The sequence below is a fragment of the Cariama cristata genome, unplaced genomic scaffold (assembly GCF_000690535.1).
Source record: "Cariama cristata isolate BGI_N322 unplaced genomic scaffold, ASM69053v1 scaffold37211, whole genome shotgun sequence".
Classification (NCBI taxonomy): Eukaryota; Metazoa; Chordata; class Aves; order Cariamiformes; family Cariamidae; genus Cariama; species Cariama cristata.
The window spans coordinates 2,799-20,579 of NW_009601659.1; the positions used below are offsets into that span (position 1 = coordinate 2,799).

General features: G+C 38.3%; 1 protein-coding gene across 1 annotated transcript in view; it reads left to right on the forward strand.

The window, feature by feature from the left end:
• Nucleotides 1-889: 889 nt before the first annotated feature.
• The window catches only part of LOC104169585 (protein unc-79 homolog), a gene marked incomplete at both ends in the record, with an annotated part of 29,640 nt that continues 12,748 nt past the window's right edge, over nt 890-17,781 (forward strand). Inside the window, 7 exon segments of the mRNA XM_009710535.1 lie at nt 890-1,225; nt 4,905-5,087; nt 5,895-6,057; nt 8,423-8,572; nt 10,043-11,260; nt 13,589-13,696; nt 17,355-17,471. Of these exon segments, the coding sequence (XP_009708837.1) occupies nt 890-1,225; nt 4,905-5,087; nt 5,895-6,057; nt 8,423-8,572; nt 10,043-11,260; nt 13,589-13,696; nt 17,355-17,471 (2,275 nt within the window).

Here is a 17,781-nt window from a genome sequence, read left to right on the forward strand (position 1 = left end):
TTGTTTGCAGTGTGTGTTTTGCTTGGATAGCGATAGCCAGCACCCAGGCTTCCCTGTGCTTTGTAAGTAGTCTCTCATATTTCACATGATCGTATTCCCGTGCAAAGTATTACTGATTGATTATTTCCATTCAGTGTTTATAAACCAAGTCTTAGGCTTCTTCTCTGGGAAGAAGTCATCAAAGTTCTGACAGAATACATAGTGTCCCAAAACATAATAAATTATAGTGCCTACGTTTTGCCCAAGTTATTTGAGAGAAATATGGACTCAATACTAAAAGGGGAAATCTTCATTCTTTTTTTAATCATTATTTGGTAGAATTTTCTCCATCTTCTACCTTTGCCATTTTGTACATCCTCCACCAATGTTCACTAACGTTTGGTGAGGAAAGACTGAAAACTATGCGAGATGAGAATTTGATGGCAGTGGGATTTGGTTCTCCTTTAATGCAGAGATGTGAAGGAATAACAACACTCACTTTGGCAGAAATGCACTGGGATGGAAAGTTAAGCAGCTCTGTTAAACATGGGAAAGCTGACAAATGGAGGTCAGTTGTACGCAGTAGGTGTTACTGTGCTGTGGAGCCTGAGGCAACAGAAGAACGATGCACTCAGAAATGCATAGAATCATAGAATCATTGTGGTTGGAAGAGACCTCAAAGTTCATCAAGTCCAACGGTATACCCGATGCCACCATGCCCACTAAACCCACTAAACCATGTCTTGAAGCGCCACATCTAAACGTTTTTTGAACACCTCCAGGGATGGTGACTCTACCACCTCCTTGGGGAGAATGCCTGTCTCCTGTGGCTTCACCATGTGTATTTGGGCAGAAACAGAGGATTGAACTCTGGAAAATAATTCTAGTGTATTTTGTACTCTGTTTACAGTCTTATCCAGTGTGTGATACCAATGTCTCTATTCTGCCAATAGGACAACCGTCCCCAGAGAATGATAATACAATAAAAGACCTGCTGCCAGAGGATGCTGGGATTGATCACCAGACTGTCCACCAGCTCATTACTGTGCTAATGAAGTTCATGGCAAAGGATGAAAGCAGCGCTGAGTCAGACATCAGCAGCGCTAAAGCTTTCAACACAGTCAAGCGCCATCTGTACGTCCTGCTTGGTTATGATCAGCAGAAGCAGGAAGGATGCTTCATGATTGCACCACAAAAAATGCGTGTTTCGACCTGCTTTAATGCCTTTATTGCTGGAATAGCACAAGTAGGTGAAGGAACTTACTACTTTTTGCAGCTATTTCTCATTGCTTGTTGTTGAAATGGTGGTAGCAGAGCCTTCGTTGTACCAAAATAATGGCTTAGTGTGGTAATCCTACTTAAAGCTTCTTAACACCTCTTCAGTTGGTGGAAGAATTTGGGAACAAGGATGGCTGCTTTTTCTTTACTCTCAGAAGACTCCATGTAGCCTAATCAAGTGCTTGCTGTAGGTTTTTGCTTTGCAGTTAAAAAGTAAATAGTTGCACTGAAGTATGCTAATTTATAACTTTCTACTAATACTCTAAACTTGCTGCATCATTGGCATAGAGATAAGTTTTGTGCGCGTGGAGGCACGCAAATAGTACCACTGTATGAAAAATTAGAGACTGCTCCAAACCTCTTTGCCCTCTTTACCTAGTGTTTGAATGCCTTACTTTTCTCATGTGTCATTTCCTCCTTTCCCATTCAGGAGACCTGGGACCCATGTGCTCTTTCTTGTTTCCCTATGTGAATGATCTGTAAAGTCTTCAACATTCTTCACTTTGCAGGAGACTCATTCTCCTTCTTCCTCAGAGTACAGCAGGACTTTCTGTTCTCCCTTTCCTAGGGAGTGATGCCACCATGACAAACTTCTGCCTGTATTGCTATGATAAATGACTGAGCACATTCTTGCCTTGTGCCTTGTGCCTTCTTTCTCCATCTTGTAAGGAGGACCGTAATTGCCTAACTCACAAGGATCTTCAAAGGCTCAGTCAATTCTCAGAGAAGTTGGCAACGCTAGGCTGAAAAAGATTTCACACTTGCAGAGTATTCTTATTTTTTGCAATGAAGCATCATCATCACTTCCACACTTTTTCCTTATCACAGTCTCTCATAAAGGATTAACTTAGAGGAGAGAGGGCTGTAATTTCATATCTCCCCCTGCCCCAGCTCTTAAAATGTCCACTGTAACCTTCAAACATTGCTCAAAGCTATCCTGGCCTCTTTTGTATCTGCAATTTTTATCAGGATTTTCTGGTTCATACATAGGGATCAGTGATTTTTCCAAGTCAATTGTAATGTAGATACTTGGATAAACTTTCATAGTCATGGAGAAGTCAGGCATCCATGCTTCAGCAAGCAAAATAGAAGGTGTTAATGCAAACTGGATAGCTGCAAAGGCATCCTGATCCATTGTTTCAGAGTGGCATTACTATGTGTTAATCATCTTTCATTTGTACAGTTTTAAGCTGAAGCACGTAAAAGGAGATTCAGGCCTGTTACTGTTGTACTGAGAGTCTGGAAGTGACAGTTTAGATCACAGGGCAGTATCTTCCACGTTCTTCTCCATGTTTTCCAAGTTTGGATTCCCAAACTTCAGTAATCATAATTGACCTGATTTTCAGCAGTACTACCTACTGCAACTCTAAATATCATCCCCTGCCATTCTTCTTCTGCCTTTGAAATATTTCATGATAGCCAAATTCACCATTTCTGTTTGCAAAGCTACATAGTTGAATCCTTGCTTCCCTGACATCAAATGGAGTTTGAGAACTTCAGTAGGCCAGGATTTTTGTCCATGTAGCAGACATCAAAACTTTATATTTCAGAGGGATTTGTTTTCTTAGCTGGAGGGCTGCTTTGTGTTGGGAATTGCCTTTGCTGCAAGAGAAACGTTATTTGCAATCCGAAGATACATTTACTGAGTGAAAACTCAGTATGGAAATCTTAGGAGACACATTTCAGTTACACTTCCTCCCCTAGTCATAAATACTTGCTTTCCCCAATCAGCTCCATAAAGGTTGGGATTGGGCTGATTTGTCAGTTTCTTGATTTTAATTCCAAGTTTGGTTGGAATGGTCAGTTCAAGGAAAAAAAGTAAAAATCAAATGTCTATTAGTATTTTGCATCATAGAATCAGGGTATTTTGAATTCTTGAAAGCATAAAATGCTTTTTTCTGTCTCTAGCAGCAGAGGTGGCCAAGTTTTGGTGTTTGCAGTCATTGTGGTATTGCCCCACATGATGGCAATGTTGTACAAGCCTGTCGGAGTGGGAAAGCCAGCAGTGCTGGGCTCTGCTCAGCATCCCAGGCTGAGATCTGCTCAGCATTTGCAACATCACTTATTCCAGAACTTCCTGTGATAATGTAAAAAATGGGTCTTAGATTAATAGATGTCTGCATTACAGTATGTGCTGTGTTAAGGGAGGGCTCTGTCTTCCTTGTACAGATAAGTTTTTCCTAACCTTGGCATACAACTGTATTACACCCTGAGGGGACAAGGCGTTGCAGGATAGGACCATATTTGGTGATAATGTATCATCTGTTTGACAGGCTAACCCTACATGGATAGACATGAGATTCATCTGTTTAGCTCTATGCATGCAGCACAAAAATTTGAGATAGCCGCATGTCAAACTAGAGAATTTTACAGGGAAAAACTGCTAGTCAGCTTGTTCAGGAGGGAACTTGAGAGATGAATTCTGTGTTTGTAAATTAGGCTCATCCCCTTGTTCTAATAAAAACAAAAGCGAAGAAATAAATATAGACCTGAAGAAAATGGATGATGTGGATGAAACCGATATTTGTGTCTCTTTAGATGTACAGGGTTCCTGATAAGGAGCACTAAGTCCAGTGAAGCTGCAGGGTCATGTTATATCTTGGAGGTTGTGCTAGAGTTTGCTTGACCTGCTGTTATACCTTCCTGGGTGTCAACTAGTAAAATCAATGTCAGAGACAAGGGATTTGTGGATCCTTCTTATGATTTGGTTTAGCTGCTGATTTCAGGACATACGGCTTTAAATAGCTAATGTTGCAAGACTGATGGGAAGATAATGAAAAATAGCAATGCAGTTTCAATTGAAAACACAAATGTGTCAGGGTAGTGGGAATATATGGCCACACTGCACCTAACCATCAGGATTCAAACCTCTAGGATAGGCACCAAATAGCACGATGATCTTCAAGGGTCATGATGGAGGCAAGGCTTATGACTAGCAGTAATAATAGCAACCTGTCTGCAGCAACACTACCACTTAAAATTGTTGAGCATTTTATTTAGAGGAAGGTATTTTTCATTAGCTTTATTCTTGGATCTTTTAGGATTTGCACACTTAAACTTTGTGCATAACATTGCAGGCACACTCTTACCTTTACCTTTACTACAGTGAAGAGTGGGATTCTTGTCTCATTACCTGATTCTAGAACATGGGGCTTAAAAAAACCCCCAATGGCTAATGTTGCAAGCCTGATGAGAAAATAATGAAAACTGGCAATACAGTGTTAATACAAAAACCCCAAATAACCAAAATACACACCACCACCCCCCAAACCCATAATTGCATCCTATCTGTTAAACATGCGATATACCTAATATGCTTTTGTCTATTGAAGCATGGTCAACTTGTGCTATAATACAAGGCTATCCCAGCAGAATATATTTTATGAACTTGCCAATGTATGTTAAAATTTAGACTGTGCAGAATGAAAGGCTTTCAGAACACATCTTCTTTTGTTTTCATTTTACCTATTTAGCTAAAATGAGAAGGTGACAAGCTGGCAGAAAGTTTCTAACTGATAGTGAGACTTCTTTATAAACATCTGTTTCTTTTCACTTAACTAATACCTCAACTGTATTAGTTATTTTGCTTTTCAACATCAGTGGTTTTGATTTGGGTGAGCTGACTCCTGTCCTAATATTCTTTTCAGGTGATGGACTATAACATCAGCCTGGGAAAACATCTTCTTCCCTTGGTGGTTCAGGTGTTGAAATATTGCACTTGTCCTCAACTAAGGCATTACTTTCAGCAGCCTCCTCGCTGCTCCCTGTGGTCCCTCAAACCTCACATTCGGCAGATCTGGTTAAAGGCTTTGCTTGTCATTCTCTATAAGGTGAGTGGTCTTAAAAAGATGCTGTCTACATTAAAATTTACACTTGAATTTGAAATTTATTATAGGGAACACCTAACTGTACTGCAAGTGAAAGGAACTGTAAAGAACACTGATTTGCTTACTCACTGCATTTAATTTCAACATCTGGAGTAGTTAGGTTTTCATCTGTGCTACTGACCTATGACTTTTGCTGTCTATATTGTCTTTCACATGGTTGCACGAGAAAGAAAAATATAGATTTGAAAATAGGAAGATGCTAAGTTCCAGTGAAGAGTATTTTGAATTACTTAGAATTAGTTTTAAAAAAATTGGTAACTTTAAATGGGGGAGTCAGCTTCACAGCTTGTATTCTTTAGTTGACTGATGCTTTTTAGGAAGTGTTGTTAAAATATAATGTGTTTATGAACTAAAATTAAGCTGTGAATACTTTTGATATGCTTAACAAATTTCTAGCAGGTCTATAGGGCATAAAAGGAAGTGGAGACACTAGAAATGAATGATAATGTGCTGATTGAAATAGAGTATTTGGAGAACAGTTCTGATGAGAGACCTTTTGTAATACAAAAGTCAGGAAAACAATATATTAAAAAATCCCTGTTAGTAATATTTAATTTTTAAAAAATAATTCTGAGTACGAAGCTGAAAACAGTACTGCTTCTTATGATGAGTTTAGAAATGTATGATCAAAGGAAGGCAAAGGGCATCCAGCTGACAATATTTTTGTGATTTTTCTATTTTACTGCCTAAATCTTTATCCAAGGAGAAAAGTTGATTTTTAAGTTGAAGTTTTTCTCTTTCACTAAACAGTACCCCTACAGAGACTGTGAAATCAGCAAGATTGTACTTCACCTAATCCACATCACAGTCAATACCCTCAATGCTCAATATCACAGCTGCAAGCCCCATGCAACTGCTGGTCCTTTGTATAGTGACAACAGTAACATAAGCCGATACAGTGAAAAGGAAAAAGGTACTTTTAACACTCTCATTTATATGATAGTCATTGATTTAATTCATTACATCTTGCAGATGTTGTAGAAATGGGTAAACATGGTTTGAATTTTAGAACATAATACTCAGGATTAAGTGCAAGGTGTGACTTAACTGACCAGCTATAGCCATCTATAGTAAAAGAAACACAATTTCTCTGTAGGATAAGCATAGCACAGCAGTCTTTCATCTCTTGGAGGGAGTGTACCTTAGACTTAGTAGTTCAGTCACCATGCCTGGATAGTCCTTGGCCTTTTCTATGACAATATAAGCGATCATGCCTGCACACAAGGTGCGCAACCAGCCTGACACTGAGTTCTGATTATACTTTATAATAACATGGCATAGTTGCAAATATTTGATGTTGAAAAGAGAAAATTATGAATTCAGTCTATAGTTGCCTTTCTCTGTAAAAGGAGCTGCAGTTGACTAGCTTGCATGCAGACGTATATGATGTGGATGTCTAAAGGTGGAAGAGAACGGTTCAACCCTTAGAGTCTGCATCCAATTATTAACTCTGTGCTTGCTAGCTGTAGCAGAGGTACGGTAATGGTGTAAACTGGTGGAAAGCTGGGGCTTGAAATGACTTTTAGTCCTTACAGTTGTGAAGTTTATTATGTGATAACTGTTTATGATCAAAGTTTAACAGATTCTTTGATGTTAATCTGTAGGTGCCTTTCAGCTGTTTTGCCTTTTAGCTGCTTATTTGCTATTTACATCCACCTTCTCAAACAATCTTCCTAGTGTGCAGCAAACTCTTCTTCCAAAGAAAAATACAAGAAACACTTTTTAAGCATGTCGGTACCTTTGCCTCTTTTGCTGCTTGTTGCTCATGAAAAGATATCCAGCAGAACAAGGACACAAAATTTTGTTTACCTGAACACCCTATTAGTCGGCTCCAGCAAATTAAAGCAACCTTAAAATAGATGTAAACAATGTATTGCATATTCTCACTCACTTGGACATTCTGTATTGCTAGAGGAAGGCTAAGAGGGTTCAGATAACTGTGGACTTACTATGAATTTGTCTTGTTTTGAGCTGAGTAAATGACTTAATTCGTAATCACTTAATAATATTGAGGGTAGTAATAATACATTTATAAAATAGATTTGGTTTCTGGATTGATTTCTAAGACAAAGTGAGGTGGCTAAGTACCCAGCTTGTTGTTCACAGTAAGTGCCAAGTTAGGTTTAGAAAACTTGGTGTTCCAATCCCACATCCAACATTGATTCCCTGGGTGGCCTTGTGTCTCACTTCATCATTTCCCTATGTTTAAAGTAAGGAGAATAATATTTACTTGCTTTCCAAAGCTGTAGTGAAGGGCTTTGGGCTGCTCAGAGGTAAAGGACCATAAATGGGCAAATTTTACTCTCTAAATGCTGACTTAATCGTAGGGCTGATTCTCCTTTGAAGTGCTGCGGAAAAAGAGGATGTAGAAAAGTTTTGTTTCACCTGCAAGAAGTAGCCAATGTAATTCCATAGGGACTTGGAAAGTTGAAGCCTTTCCTGCATTTTCTAAAGAGGCTTGTTTAGTCTCTGGTCAGGTAATGTGTGTGCTGCTGTCATCATCAAAAGTGGTGTTTAGAGGATGAACAGATGAGGATTTCATTGTCAGGCAGCAAGAATCTGTATGCTAAAGATGGATTTTCCCACTATTGAACCTTTTTCCTAATTTTTCTGCCAAACTCTCTGGGGATCATGGCAAGTGTAGAGACTGTTGTAGAGCTGATGATAAATCTTGTGAGAAGAAACATTTGTTGCCAAGGGGAAGAAGAAGCAGGTCTCAAATGAAAGCATAATGTTTTACTATTACTATTTAGATCAATAATTTCATAATTTGTACTCTTAGATCTTACTCTATTACTATTACCAGCTGCCCAAGATTATCCATTTCTTCCTTTTTCACTTTCCTATTTTGCTGGTTTATTACTGACCTTGCAATTCTTGTACTAATTTCGATCTTCTTCAATTTATCATTTCTCACTGAGCACTATAGAAGTTATTTACTCCAGTCATTGTTCAAATCTATTGTATTTCTTCCATCTAAAGAATCTGTATTATTATCACTAGAAAAGATCAGTTTAGAATGGTAAAAGCTTTTGGTAACTTTTGTTGCATTATAATCCATTTTTGATTTATCTCTGTCCTTTCTGACCTTAATTCAAGATGTGACAAGAACGGCAAAGTTATAATTGGGATATAAATTTTTTTGCAAACTTCAGATGGTTCTTCATTTTCCAATTCAAGTTTAACTGAAAGTAACTGAGGTTTTGTTACATAGACAGCTTTTCATTCAAGGAATTGCACTCTCTTAAGAGTAATAAAGTTTTTTCTTTCTCCAGCAGAGGAAGACAGTGTTTTTGATGAATCTGATATTCATGATACACCAACTGGACCTTGCAATAAAGAATCTCAAACTTTCTTTGCAAGACTGAAAAGAATTGGGGGCAGCAAAATGGTGAAATACCAACCAGTTGAGATGAATGCTCAGAGAAGTATGAATTGTTTTGTTGGTATAAACTAATGCAGATATACAATTTCCTACTCTTAGTTTCAAGCTACCGCCTTTCTTTGTAGAGTTTGTTGCACTGCCTAATTTGAACACAAAATTACACAAAACACTCTGTCTGACTTTTGAGAGCAAGTACTCCTTATTTCTCTAAAAAGTCTCTTACAGGAATCTGACAGTAGGCACTCCAAAGTATAAATATTTGCAGTTGTTTTCTGAAACTTTAAGTTCTCCTGATTGTAAAAATATTTAAGAAGATTTATTGCAATTTTCTTCCACCATTGGGCTGAAGATTTTTACTCAAATTTATTTTTTCCCAGAATTTGATTTTTTTGATGAGGTGGGACTCTAAGGTAAGCAAATTTGTTGTTGCTGCTGCAACAATGGTTTTCCATTGGTAAAAAGGGTCATTTGGTGGTTTCAAAAAATAGGAAGGATTTTGTTTTCAAATTTAGATTTCTGAAATGAATACTCTAAAAAAATTGAAGAGATTTCCACCACCATCCATCTGCCTTTTTTTCTTTGAGGTGTTTGCATGGGGGGATGATTATTCTGACTAGAGCAAAGATCTACTTTAACTTTTCTCACTGCTTTTTTTGCATGGTGATTCATATGTGGCCCATTTTGAAATATGGGGATAATAATGATCAGGAATATTCTGTTTTATGTGACAATGTCATTCATAATAACAACAGTCATAATCTTTTACAATGTTCTCAATGAGTATGTTCACATAGTAAAATACCAATACAGTGGTAATACCAGCAAGTATAACTGTGCTTACTTTACTCCTACCTAGGATGGGGAGGTATGGCTGTGTGGTGTGGTAGTTGCTAGACTCTCCTGGGGTCTAGGATCACTGGGAGGCAAAATTCTCTGAACACTGTCTGATCTCAGGCTCGTGCTGCCACATCCTCACTGCTATTGTTACCCTTGCTTCTTGAATTAGAAGGATCCATTTTAAGCCCACTTTGCTGCAGTTAAATAACATGTAGGTGTACTCTAATATACGCTGATGTCCAAATGATGTCCCCAATGCTGTAGTCCAAAATTATTTTGAAACCTCTTCAGAGTTGTCTGTGTAGCTGATTTCTTCTTTCATCCATCATGCCTAATGCAGCCATCCCAAGTGTCTGTAGAAATTACTTGCCTGTGCCATCTTCTTTTCAATGCATAAAGTTAAACAGTCTATCTTCAGGGTACATCTGTCCAGGATGAGTAGAATTTGGATAGTATTTAGATAAACTCTATTATCCAAATAGTAGGTTTTTTTGTTGTTGTTAATTGTAAAAAATCTATGTAATGTGGCTCTGAGGTTAAAACAAAATCTAGACAATTTTGACTAATACTGGGTTTGTATTTGAAATGCCAGTCGCATTGAATTGTGAGATAAAGATGAAGATATGTGCCAGAAGTCTCCAATTGAGGTAGTATTAGCTCTTTCTGTTTTAATCAGGTGAAATAGAGCTGGCTGAATATAGAGAGACGGGGGCCTTACAAGACAGTATTCTACGCTGTGTGAGAGAAGAAAGCATTCAGAAAAAAAAACTGCGCTCTCTAAAACAAAAATCTCTTGATATAGGGAATGCAGACTCCCTGTTGTTTTCATTAGATGAACATCGCAGGAAGTCCTGCATAGACCGATGTGACTTAGAAAAACCATCTGTCCCTGCTGCTTACGCCATACACAGGCAGAGTGATTATGGACGATCTCGGCAGAATTCTTCTACTAAAGCTGAAAATATAGAAGCACAAGAAAATCTTCCCCGTACAGAGAGTTTCCAGGAAACAAGAAGACCTGTCATACCAGAAGTTAGGCTAAACTGCATGGAAACCTATGAAGTGAAAGTGGACTCTCCAGTTAAACCTGCTGGTCCCAAGGAAGATTTAGACTTGATAGATTTGTCCTCTGACTCAACATCGGGTCCTGAAAAGCATTCAGTACTCTCCACTTCAGACAGTGATTCTTTAGTCTTTGAACCACTTCCTCCCCTTAGAATAGTGGAGAGCGATGAAGAAGAAACAACAAACCAGCTGAATGATGAGGTCTCTGGCAAAACTGCTGCATCGTCTCCCTCAACTCCTATCAATGTCTCTGCACTCAGCCTCAGCACAACTCCGCTAGTCCAGTTCAGCATTGAAGATTGCTCCAAAGACTTCAGTTCTAAGGATACAAGCAACAATGCTTAAGCAGGAATAGAGGAGATGCTTTCCACTTCTCCCAAAGATCAAAAGGACTCTTCAGAGTTAGTTAAACCAGAACTTCAGGACATGCCCTGTGGGAACCCACTAACACTGAAACAGAAAAGGGACCTGCTGCAGAAGTCATTTGCCCTTCCAGAAATGTCCCTTGATGATAACTCCGAGCTTAGCATGGAGGAAGTTAGACCTAGTGGATCAATTCCAAGCCCAAATGTAAAGACAGTCCTTATTAAAGTCCCTGAAGATTCTGAAAACCAAACAGAAAGTGATAAACTTGATACCAACGTAGAGTCTGACACTGAACAAAACACGGAGCAGAAACAAGAAGAGGAGACTGAGGAGTCAGAATTTAAGATTCAGATTGTTCCTCGCCAGAGGAAGCAGAGGAAGATTGCTGTGAGTGCTATTCAGAGGGAATACCTGGACATTTCCTTTAACATCCTTGACAAGTTGGGAGAGCAAAAGGAGACAGGTGAGCTCAATCACTGACCCAATCAAAAGGCTTATTACTGTATGAAGGTTTTAGTAACAGACCTGTGTAAGGAGAGATGTGTATGTATCACATCTGATGTGGTCTGAGCTAGCTGAAAGCTTTCAGGTGTCTGTTTCTCACAAGAAATGTACTAACCATACAGGTATTGTGCATGTGTGAGGGCCCATTTGAAAAGGAAGTGGAGCTCAGTGACAAAAATATAGGTTCTGATATCCAAGTTAGGGAGTGAAACTCTGTGGCCTCTTTATGCGGGGAGTCAGAAAAATTGACATACTTCTGTGCCTTTTATCCTGCTAATCTAGTCCATGCTACACTGATTCTTTTTTGTGCGTAGTGATTTTTGGCCTTTATTTCTTCTGCAAGCATAAGGCAGTGGAAAGCAAACTGAATCACGAAGTGTGAAGCTGAGCAGGCTGTAGACTTCAGAACTAAGAGCTCTTGGAATTAACCACAGTTTGCACTTAGGATCAGACATACATACATACTTTGTTTTTATACACTAAAGACTTTTTGTAGCCTTCTTTGTATTGGGTATCTACAAAGTTTACATGGCTTGTGTTAAAGATTTAAAGTTCAAGTGTGGGGAAAGCCATACAGTATTTCTGTGTATCCCAAGTTTTTTCAGGTCATTTCAACACGGGGTTTTGTTACTAAGTTTTTTCAGGTGGAGAAAACAGTTGGATGTGTCAAACAGTTTTAAAAACCATATGCTGCTGCCTCTTTACTTCTGTGGCTGTTTTTGTTTTTGTTTTGTTTTTTTTTTTTCAGAATTTTTCAGTTATTAGAATTTTACCAGTCCTTTTTTAACATACTAGTTTAAAAAAAGGAAAGAATCCTTCAGGCCTTGGTTCTTTGTTGTCAGTGAAGTGATGGGGAATATTTATGCATTCCTGACCTCTTCTTTCTTAATTGCTTCAGAGGCAACCATAGTATAATTTCCTGTTATGATACTCCACTTTTACAAGGAGAAATCATTCAGTGTGATCATAGTTATGCTGTTCCCTTTATGTTTCAGGCCTATCATCCCATTTTTGGTTCCAGTAAGCTGAAGAACCGCTTAAGTTTTGTAAAAACAAAAGAGAGACAAGTGCTTTTGAACCTTTCACATAAGTTCTTAGAGAAGGATGGTGATGAAACAATTGTGCAATTAGACTCGAATGCTTTTTTGACTATTAGTAAGGGTCAGTTTTCATGCAGTAACTAACACTGTCATCCTTGAAACTGCTTGGAAGGGCTGTCTCAGTTCTGAAACACCATGAGGAATTTAGGATTAAAGCATATATGATGATCATTTGGCTGCATGCATCTAAGTATGTCATCCAAGGGGAGAACAAAACATTCACAATGACTCATTAAGTGCTCACTTACATTAGAGATTGATACAAGCAATTCAGATAACTAGGTAATTTAGTGACTTGGGTAGTTTAATGTATGTCTTATGTTCTGTTTTGCTGTGTTTAGCCTTATTGATTAGTTTATTTGAGAACACGTGTTGTAATTCATTTCTGTAGGCTTAATATCGCAATCATAATGGGCTGATGACAATTTCAAAGTCTTATCCAAGTTTTTTCAGCCTATTACACTTCAATATGTTTTAGAAGGGCTTCTGATAAAACTGATCTCTGAATTAAATATCCAAATGGGTTGTTTCTTCAAGTGCACGATGCTGGGCTACAGAGTTTCCTGTCTGAGACTTTTTACAGCACAGATACATACTCATTTTTATAGCATATGCTGAAACCAGCCATCAACACTTGAAAATTTCTTTGCTTTATTCTTCCTGTTTTGACCGTGTCAGTTATCATAAAATAAAAACATTAGTTTTAATGGCTTAATTTCTTTTTAATGATAGAATCTTAAACTCTTTGAATCTTTAGGAATAACTGCTAAATCAGCAGCCATTTGAATGAAAACCTATAACATGTTGGAGAAAAGGCTTTTAAAAGTTGCTAAGCTGTCACTTAAACTAGCTTTACATCAGTGGTACCTCTCTTATTTCCATGTTGGTGGTTTTGATAATCACTCTGAGAGTGGGATCAAAATCAAACTCTGTGTGCATTTATTATTTCTGAGCTCTAAAGAGCATAGATAGAATTCTCCTTTAAAAAGTGACTTTAAGCAGTAGATCCCTGTGCCTCCTGTAAAAATTCTTAGGACACACACACTGAATCTTTTTAAAACTGCTGGGAATGCCAGATTGTGAATGGATGACTGAAAAGATGTGAAAAAGGCATCCAGGGAGAAAGCAGATGGAAAATATTTATTGATTCTAAATACTGAGTGTTTAAGCACAATTTTCACATGCAGATCCTGCTGCCAAAGGACTTTCAACACTGGAAATGCCAAGAGAGTCGTCATCTGCACCGACCCTTGAAGCAGGTGTCCCGGAGACAAGTAGTCACTCTTCCATATCAAGTAAGTTTACCTCTGGTTTGAGGATTAAATCTAAGTTGCTGTATTTGTGGGTCAGATGTGTATCATGTATAGTAATGCCTTCCTCTGAGTTTCATTGACTCTTGGAAGTACAGCTGTGTTGGATATCATTCATTTGATCTGTTAAATCTCTGATGGTCACCAGGATTTTAGCAGTTAGTTACTGCAAGATTTTCTGTTGTGACATGGCAAATTTGACAAATGTGGTTTTCTTGAATTAGAGTAGGTAGCAGCTAAAAGCAGTATTTCACTAAAGCTGAATGTTTATTTTCCAGTGAGAGAAAGCATTGTCAACTGTCAGTGCACAGAAGCAGATGAGAACTCCACAGGGCTGTTATTATGGTCTTCAGTACATTTCTTGCTGTACCTTAGGAAAAAAATCATTTGCAATTTTTGTAAAGTGCCTTGAAATGCCACTTCCTCAGCTGCTCGCTAAAATGCGGTAGCTCTTTATCTGAGACTCCCATACCCATTTCAATGGAAAGTGAACTGACTTGGTTTAGGTAGACATTGACACATGGCTTAACAGAGCAGGTGTAGACAACATTGGAAGGTGGAAGCATCTTAGAACACTGACAAAACCCAGAATGGCATGTCCATCTAGGTCATGTTAAATAACACATCCAAAGGTTGATGGGGCAGGACTCTTAACTATTTGAAAAGGGAGGGGAAATTATGGCCTGCTTTGATACCAGTGAGCTGATAGATCAGCTCAACTGTCTTGCTGAACTGCGATTTCAGATTGCTGTAGAAAAGTTAAATTTTAATTTCTGAAATTCAGCATCTGCTGATTCGATTGGAAGGAGTATTTGGCCTGTTAAAGGAAGGTGTTATTTTAGACATGTTAGATGAGTACTCCAAATCGGAGGTTTCCTCTCCAGTTTTACCACAAGCATCTTGTGTCATGTGCATCTCGTAATCAGAGTATGTTTGTTGGCCACCTAATGATACAGATGTCACTTACTAAAGCAGCTAAAGAGGTGCCAGTTAAGACCTATCTATCTCTGGTTTCAGTGAGTGCTAGGTGTTCCTCTAAATTCCAATATATGAAATCAGGAATAGTATCTATATGATATTGGGCCTACATTCCTTTGTAAATATTCCTTTCCTCTTTCTGCGTGTCTCAGTTTCCAACTGCAAAAAGGGACATGAATGCTTCCATTGTGTCTCTTGTCAAATTAGACTGAAATAATTTTGACCTTCTACTATGTGTCTTTACAGTGCTTTCCATAATAAGCCCTGATCAGGACTCTGAGCACAAGACTGTAACACAAACAGATAACATTACTTGTACAGCCAGTGCCTGGCCACAGAAAGCATACATCATTAGCTGTGATAGGAAGATTTTGCCTTTGGACTTCTCTTCTTGAGTAGAGAATTCCACAGCAATGGAGGGATGATTGACCAGGTCACTAGCTAACATATGAAAGGCTCACCAGCTACTATATGAAGGTTACTGATCTTTTCATGATTGTTTGGTTTCTTGTAGAAAACCTGATCAAAGAAAACTTCCCTCCCTATGCCACTAGGCAGTCATAGGCATGGAAAGTCACGTGCTAGTCCACAGCAATCAGCCTGGCTCCGACACTGTTCAAAGCTGGCAGCTCTCTGGGTTTTTTGTTTTTTAGATTTTTTTCTTAACTTATCAATATTTGAAATCTTGGCTGTCCTTGAGAAATCAGGTAAATAACCCTGGAAATCCAAACCTGCTCAACAGTAGCCTGATTATGTGAAATATGCATGAAATTTTTTAATTACAATCACAAAAGCTGTTAAGAAAATTCAAAGAGATAATTTTCTATATTTTGACAGTCATCTGCACTCCAAGCAGTCTTGTCAGTTCTAACATTAATTGCTGTTCTTTCATCAGGAAATTCTATGCTTGATAAAGTGATAAAGCATCTATTTAAAATCCTTGCCCTGGAAATGATGGAAATTCTATTATTCTCCTAATTTGCTGTGAAAGGCAGCTGCAATATAACTTTTAAAAGTGAAACACGGAATGGTCTCTTGGTCTGGTTCAGTTCCAGAAATGCAGTTATACAAGAACTGCTTTGCAGCAATGCTGGAGAAGTTTGTACTTGAACCAAAAATAGAGTTTAAATGTACTCTGATGCATTGAAAGGATATAATGAGGGAAAACTTAAATTACTTCACCGACTAAAATAGTTTCAGTGTGCAGATTCCCACTGAAGTTATCATTGTGTTTATTATTACTCAGGGCCTATATATATTTTGTTAGGGAGTACTCTCCTTTCTCTGAATTTGAAACTCCTAGATAGAAACTGAGTAGATCCAGATTAGAAGACACTCAACCCCTCAGAGCTTTCTGAAAGTTGTGGTTTATCCTTTCTTCATCACAGTTAATAATGTGCAATGCTGGGTTTATTTTCAGAGCTTAGCTGGCTACTGTTTAGAATTTTAAAACGAAACTACCTGATATTATGTTAATGCTCTTTTTAATGATTTTTAATGTAATTGCAGATGAAAATAATCATTAGGAGAGGATTTTGCTTTGTTACCCTTGCTTTAAGGCCGTGTTGAGGAAAGCACTTAAACATGTACTTACGGCAACATTTTAAAAGCTTTCCCACATGGAAATGAGTGTCAGCAGTCTCACATGCCCTGTTCAAGCAGGGCCTTAAAACTCTGTATTTGTACTGTGAACAGTGGTTTTGGTTTCAGTAGTGGAAATACATTGCTCAGACTCAACTGTCAAAGCAAACGTATTATGCTTGTTCAAACTGAATTTTCTTATGAATGGACAAAAAAAGTAAGAAAGTCAGGAGTTGTTCTGTGATCTGTTTCTTCCTCCCTTTAAGCACTAAGAAAATACATGAGCAGAAAAGTCTTAAATTTTAAATCCACAATTCTTTTTGTGTGTGTTTGGGTTTTTTGTGTGTGTGTGTGTGTGAGCATTATCCAGTGAGACACATCTTTTAAAGCAAACAGTAACACCATTTAAAGAAGTACTGTAAATAGCCAGATGAGGAAAAGTTGAATGCTTGTTGGTTGATAGCTCCATGTAAGAAGAAAGTCAGTGAAGTTACAAAAGGGACTCATCTTCAAAGTCATACTGGCTTCACACTTCAGAACAATGTGCAGGTGTTACGCCTGGGTGGTCAGTATTTCGGAGGCCTGTTCAGGGTGTGTCACCCATGAAGGGTGCTGGTGATACACAGTCCATGAATTTGTTTTCCTATGGTGAGCATGGACAGAGCAGTTCCTCCATACTTTGCTGGGAGGAGGCCGAGTTTCCTTCCTCGGTACATTGTATGGGAGTGAGATTCAGGTATACATTTATTACCTGTCAGCATGGGAATTTTGGGGTAGCATCTTACACTTCACAGATACCAAGTGTTTTAAAGAGCTTTCATGATATTTGGAGACAAAAGGCACTGACAGTTGACACAGTGGATGAGATCCTGAATCCAAGTCACTTATGACTGATGTCATTGGGGACAGAATTGTACCCTATGTAGTTGTGTGAAAAGTGCATATTGACTTGAGCAAGATCCTTAGAGCAAGCAGTCATTGTCCTTTCAGTATTTGTCTCATGCTGGCTTTTAAGATCAGAAAATAAGAGTAGTTCTACATGTTGTCTGAGCCCCTGAAATCCTTTTGCATTTCTGACTTGCAGCTCAGTTCAGACAAATGAAAAGAGGCTCTTTGGGAGCTCTGACAATGAACCAGCTAATGAAGAGACAGCTGGAACACCAGTCTAGTGCTCCCCACAATATCAGCACTTGGGATACTGGTGAGCTGCATTTGTTGTTCTTTATTTCTATTTCTTAAACAAATTACTTTCTGTATCAATTAAAAAAGTGAGTATTTCTATTCTACCAGTGCAGATAAGTAATCAATCTCAAGTCTAAAGTGAAACTTCATAACGAGTACCAGATTCTCACCTGGTATGAATTGGAATAGTTACATATTTGGGAGGCAGTCCCTCTGGTGCAGCGTTGTCCCTACAGTTTTGCATATTACTTGGATTATTTGCTGGCCTCATTGAATGAAATGGAAGTATCATTGTTGATTTCACTAGGTATAGGATTTCATCCCTAGTG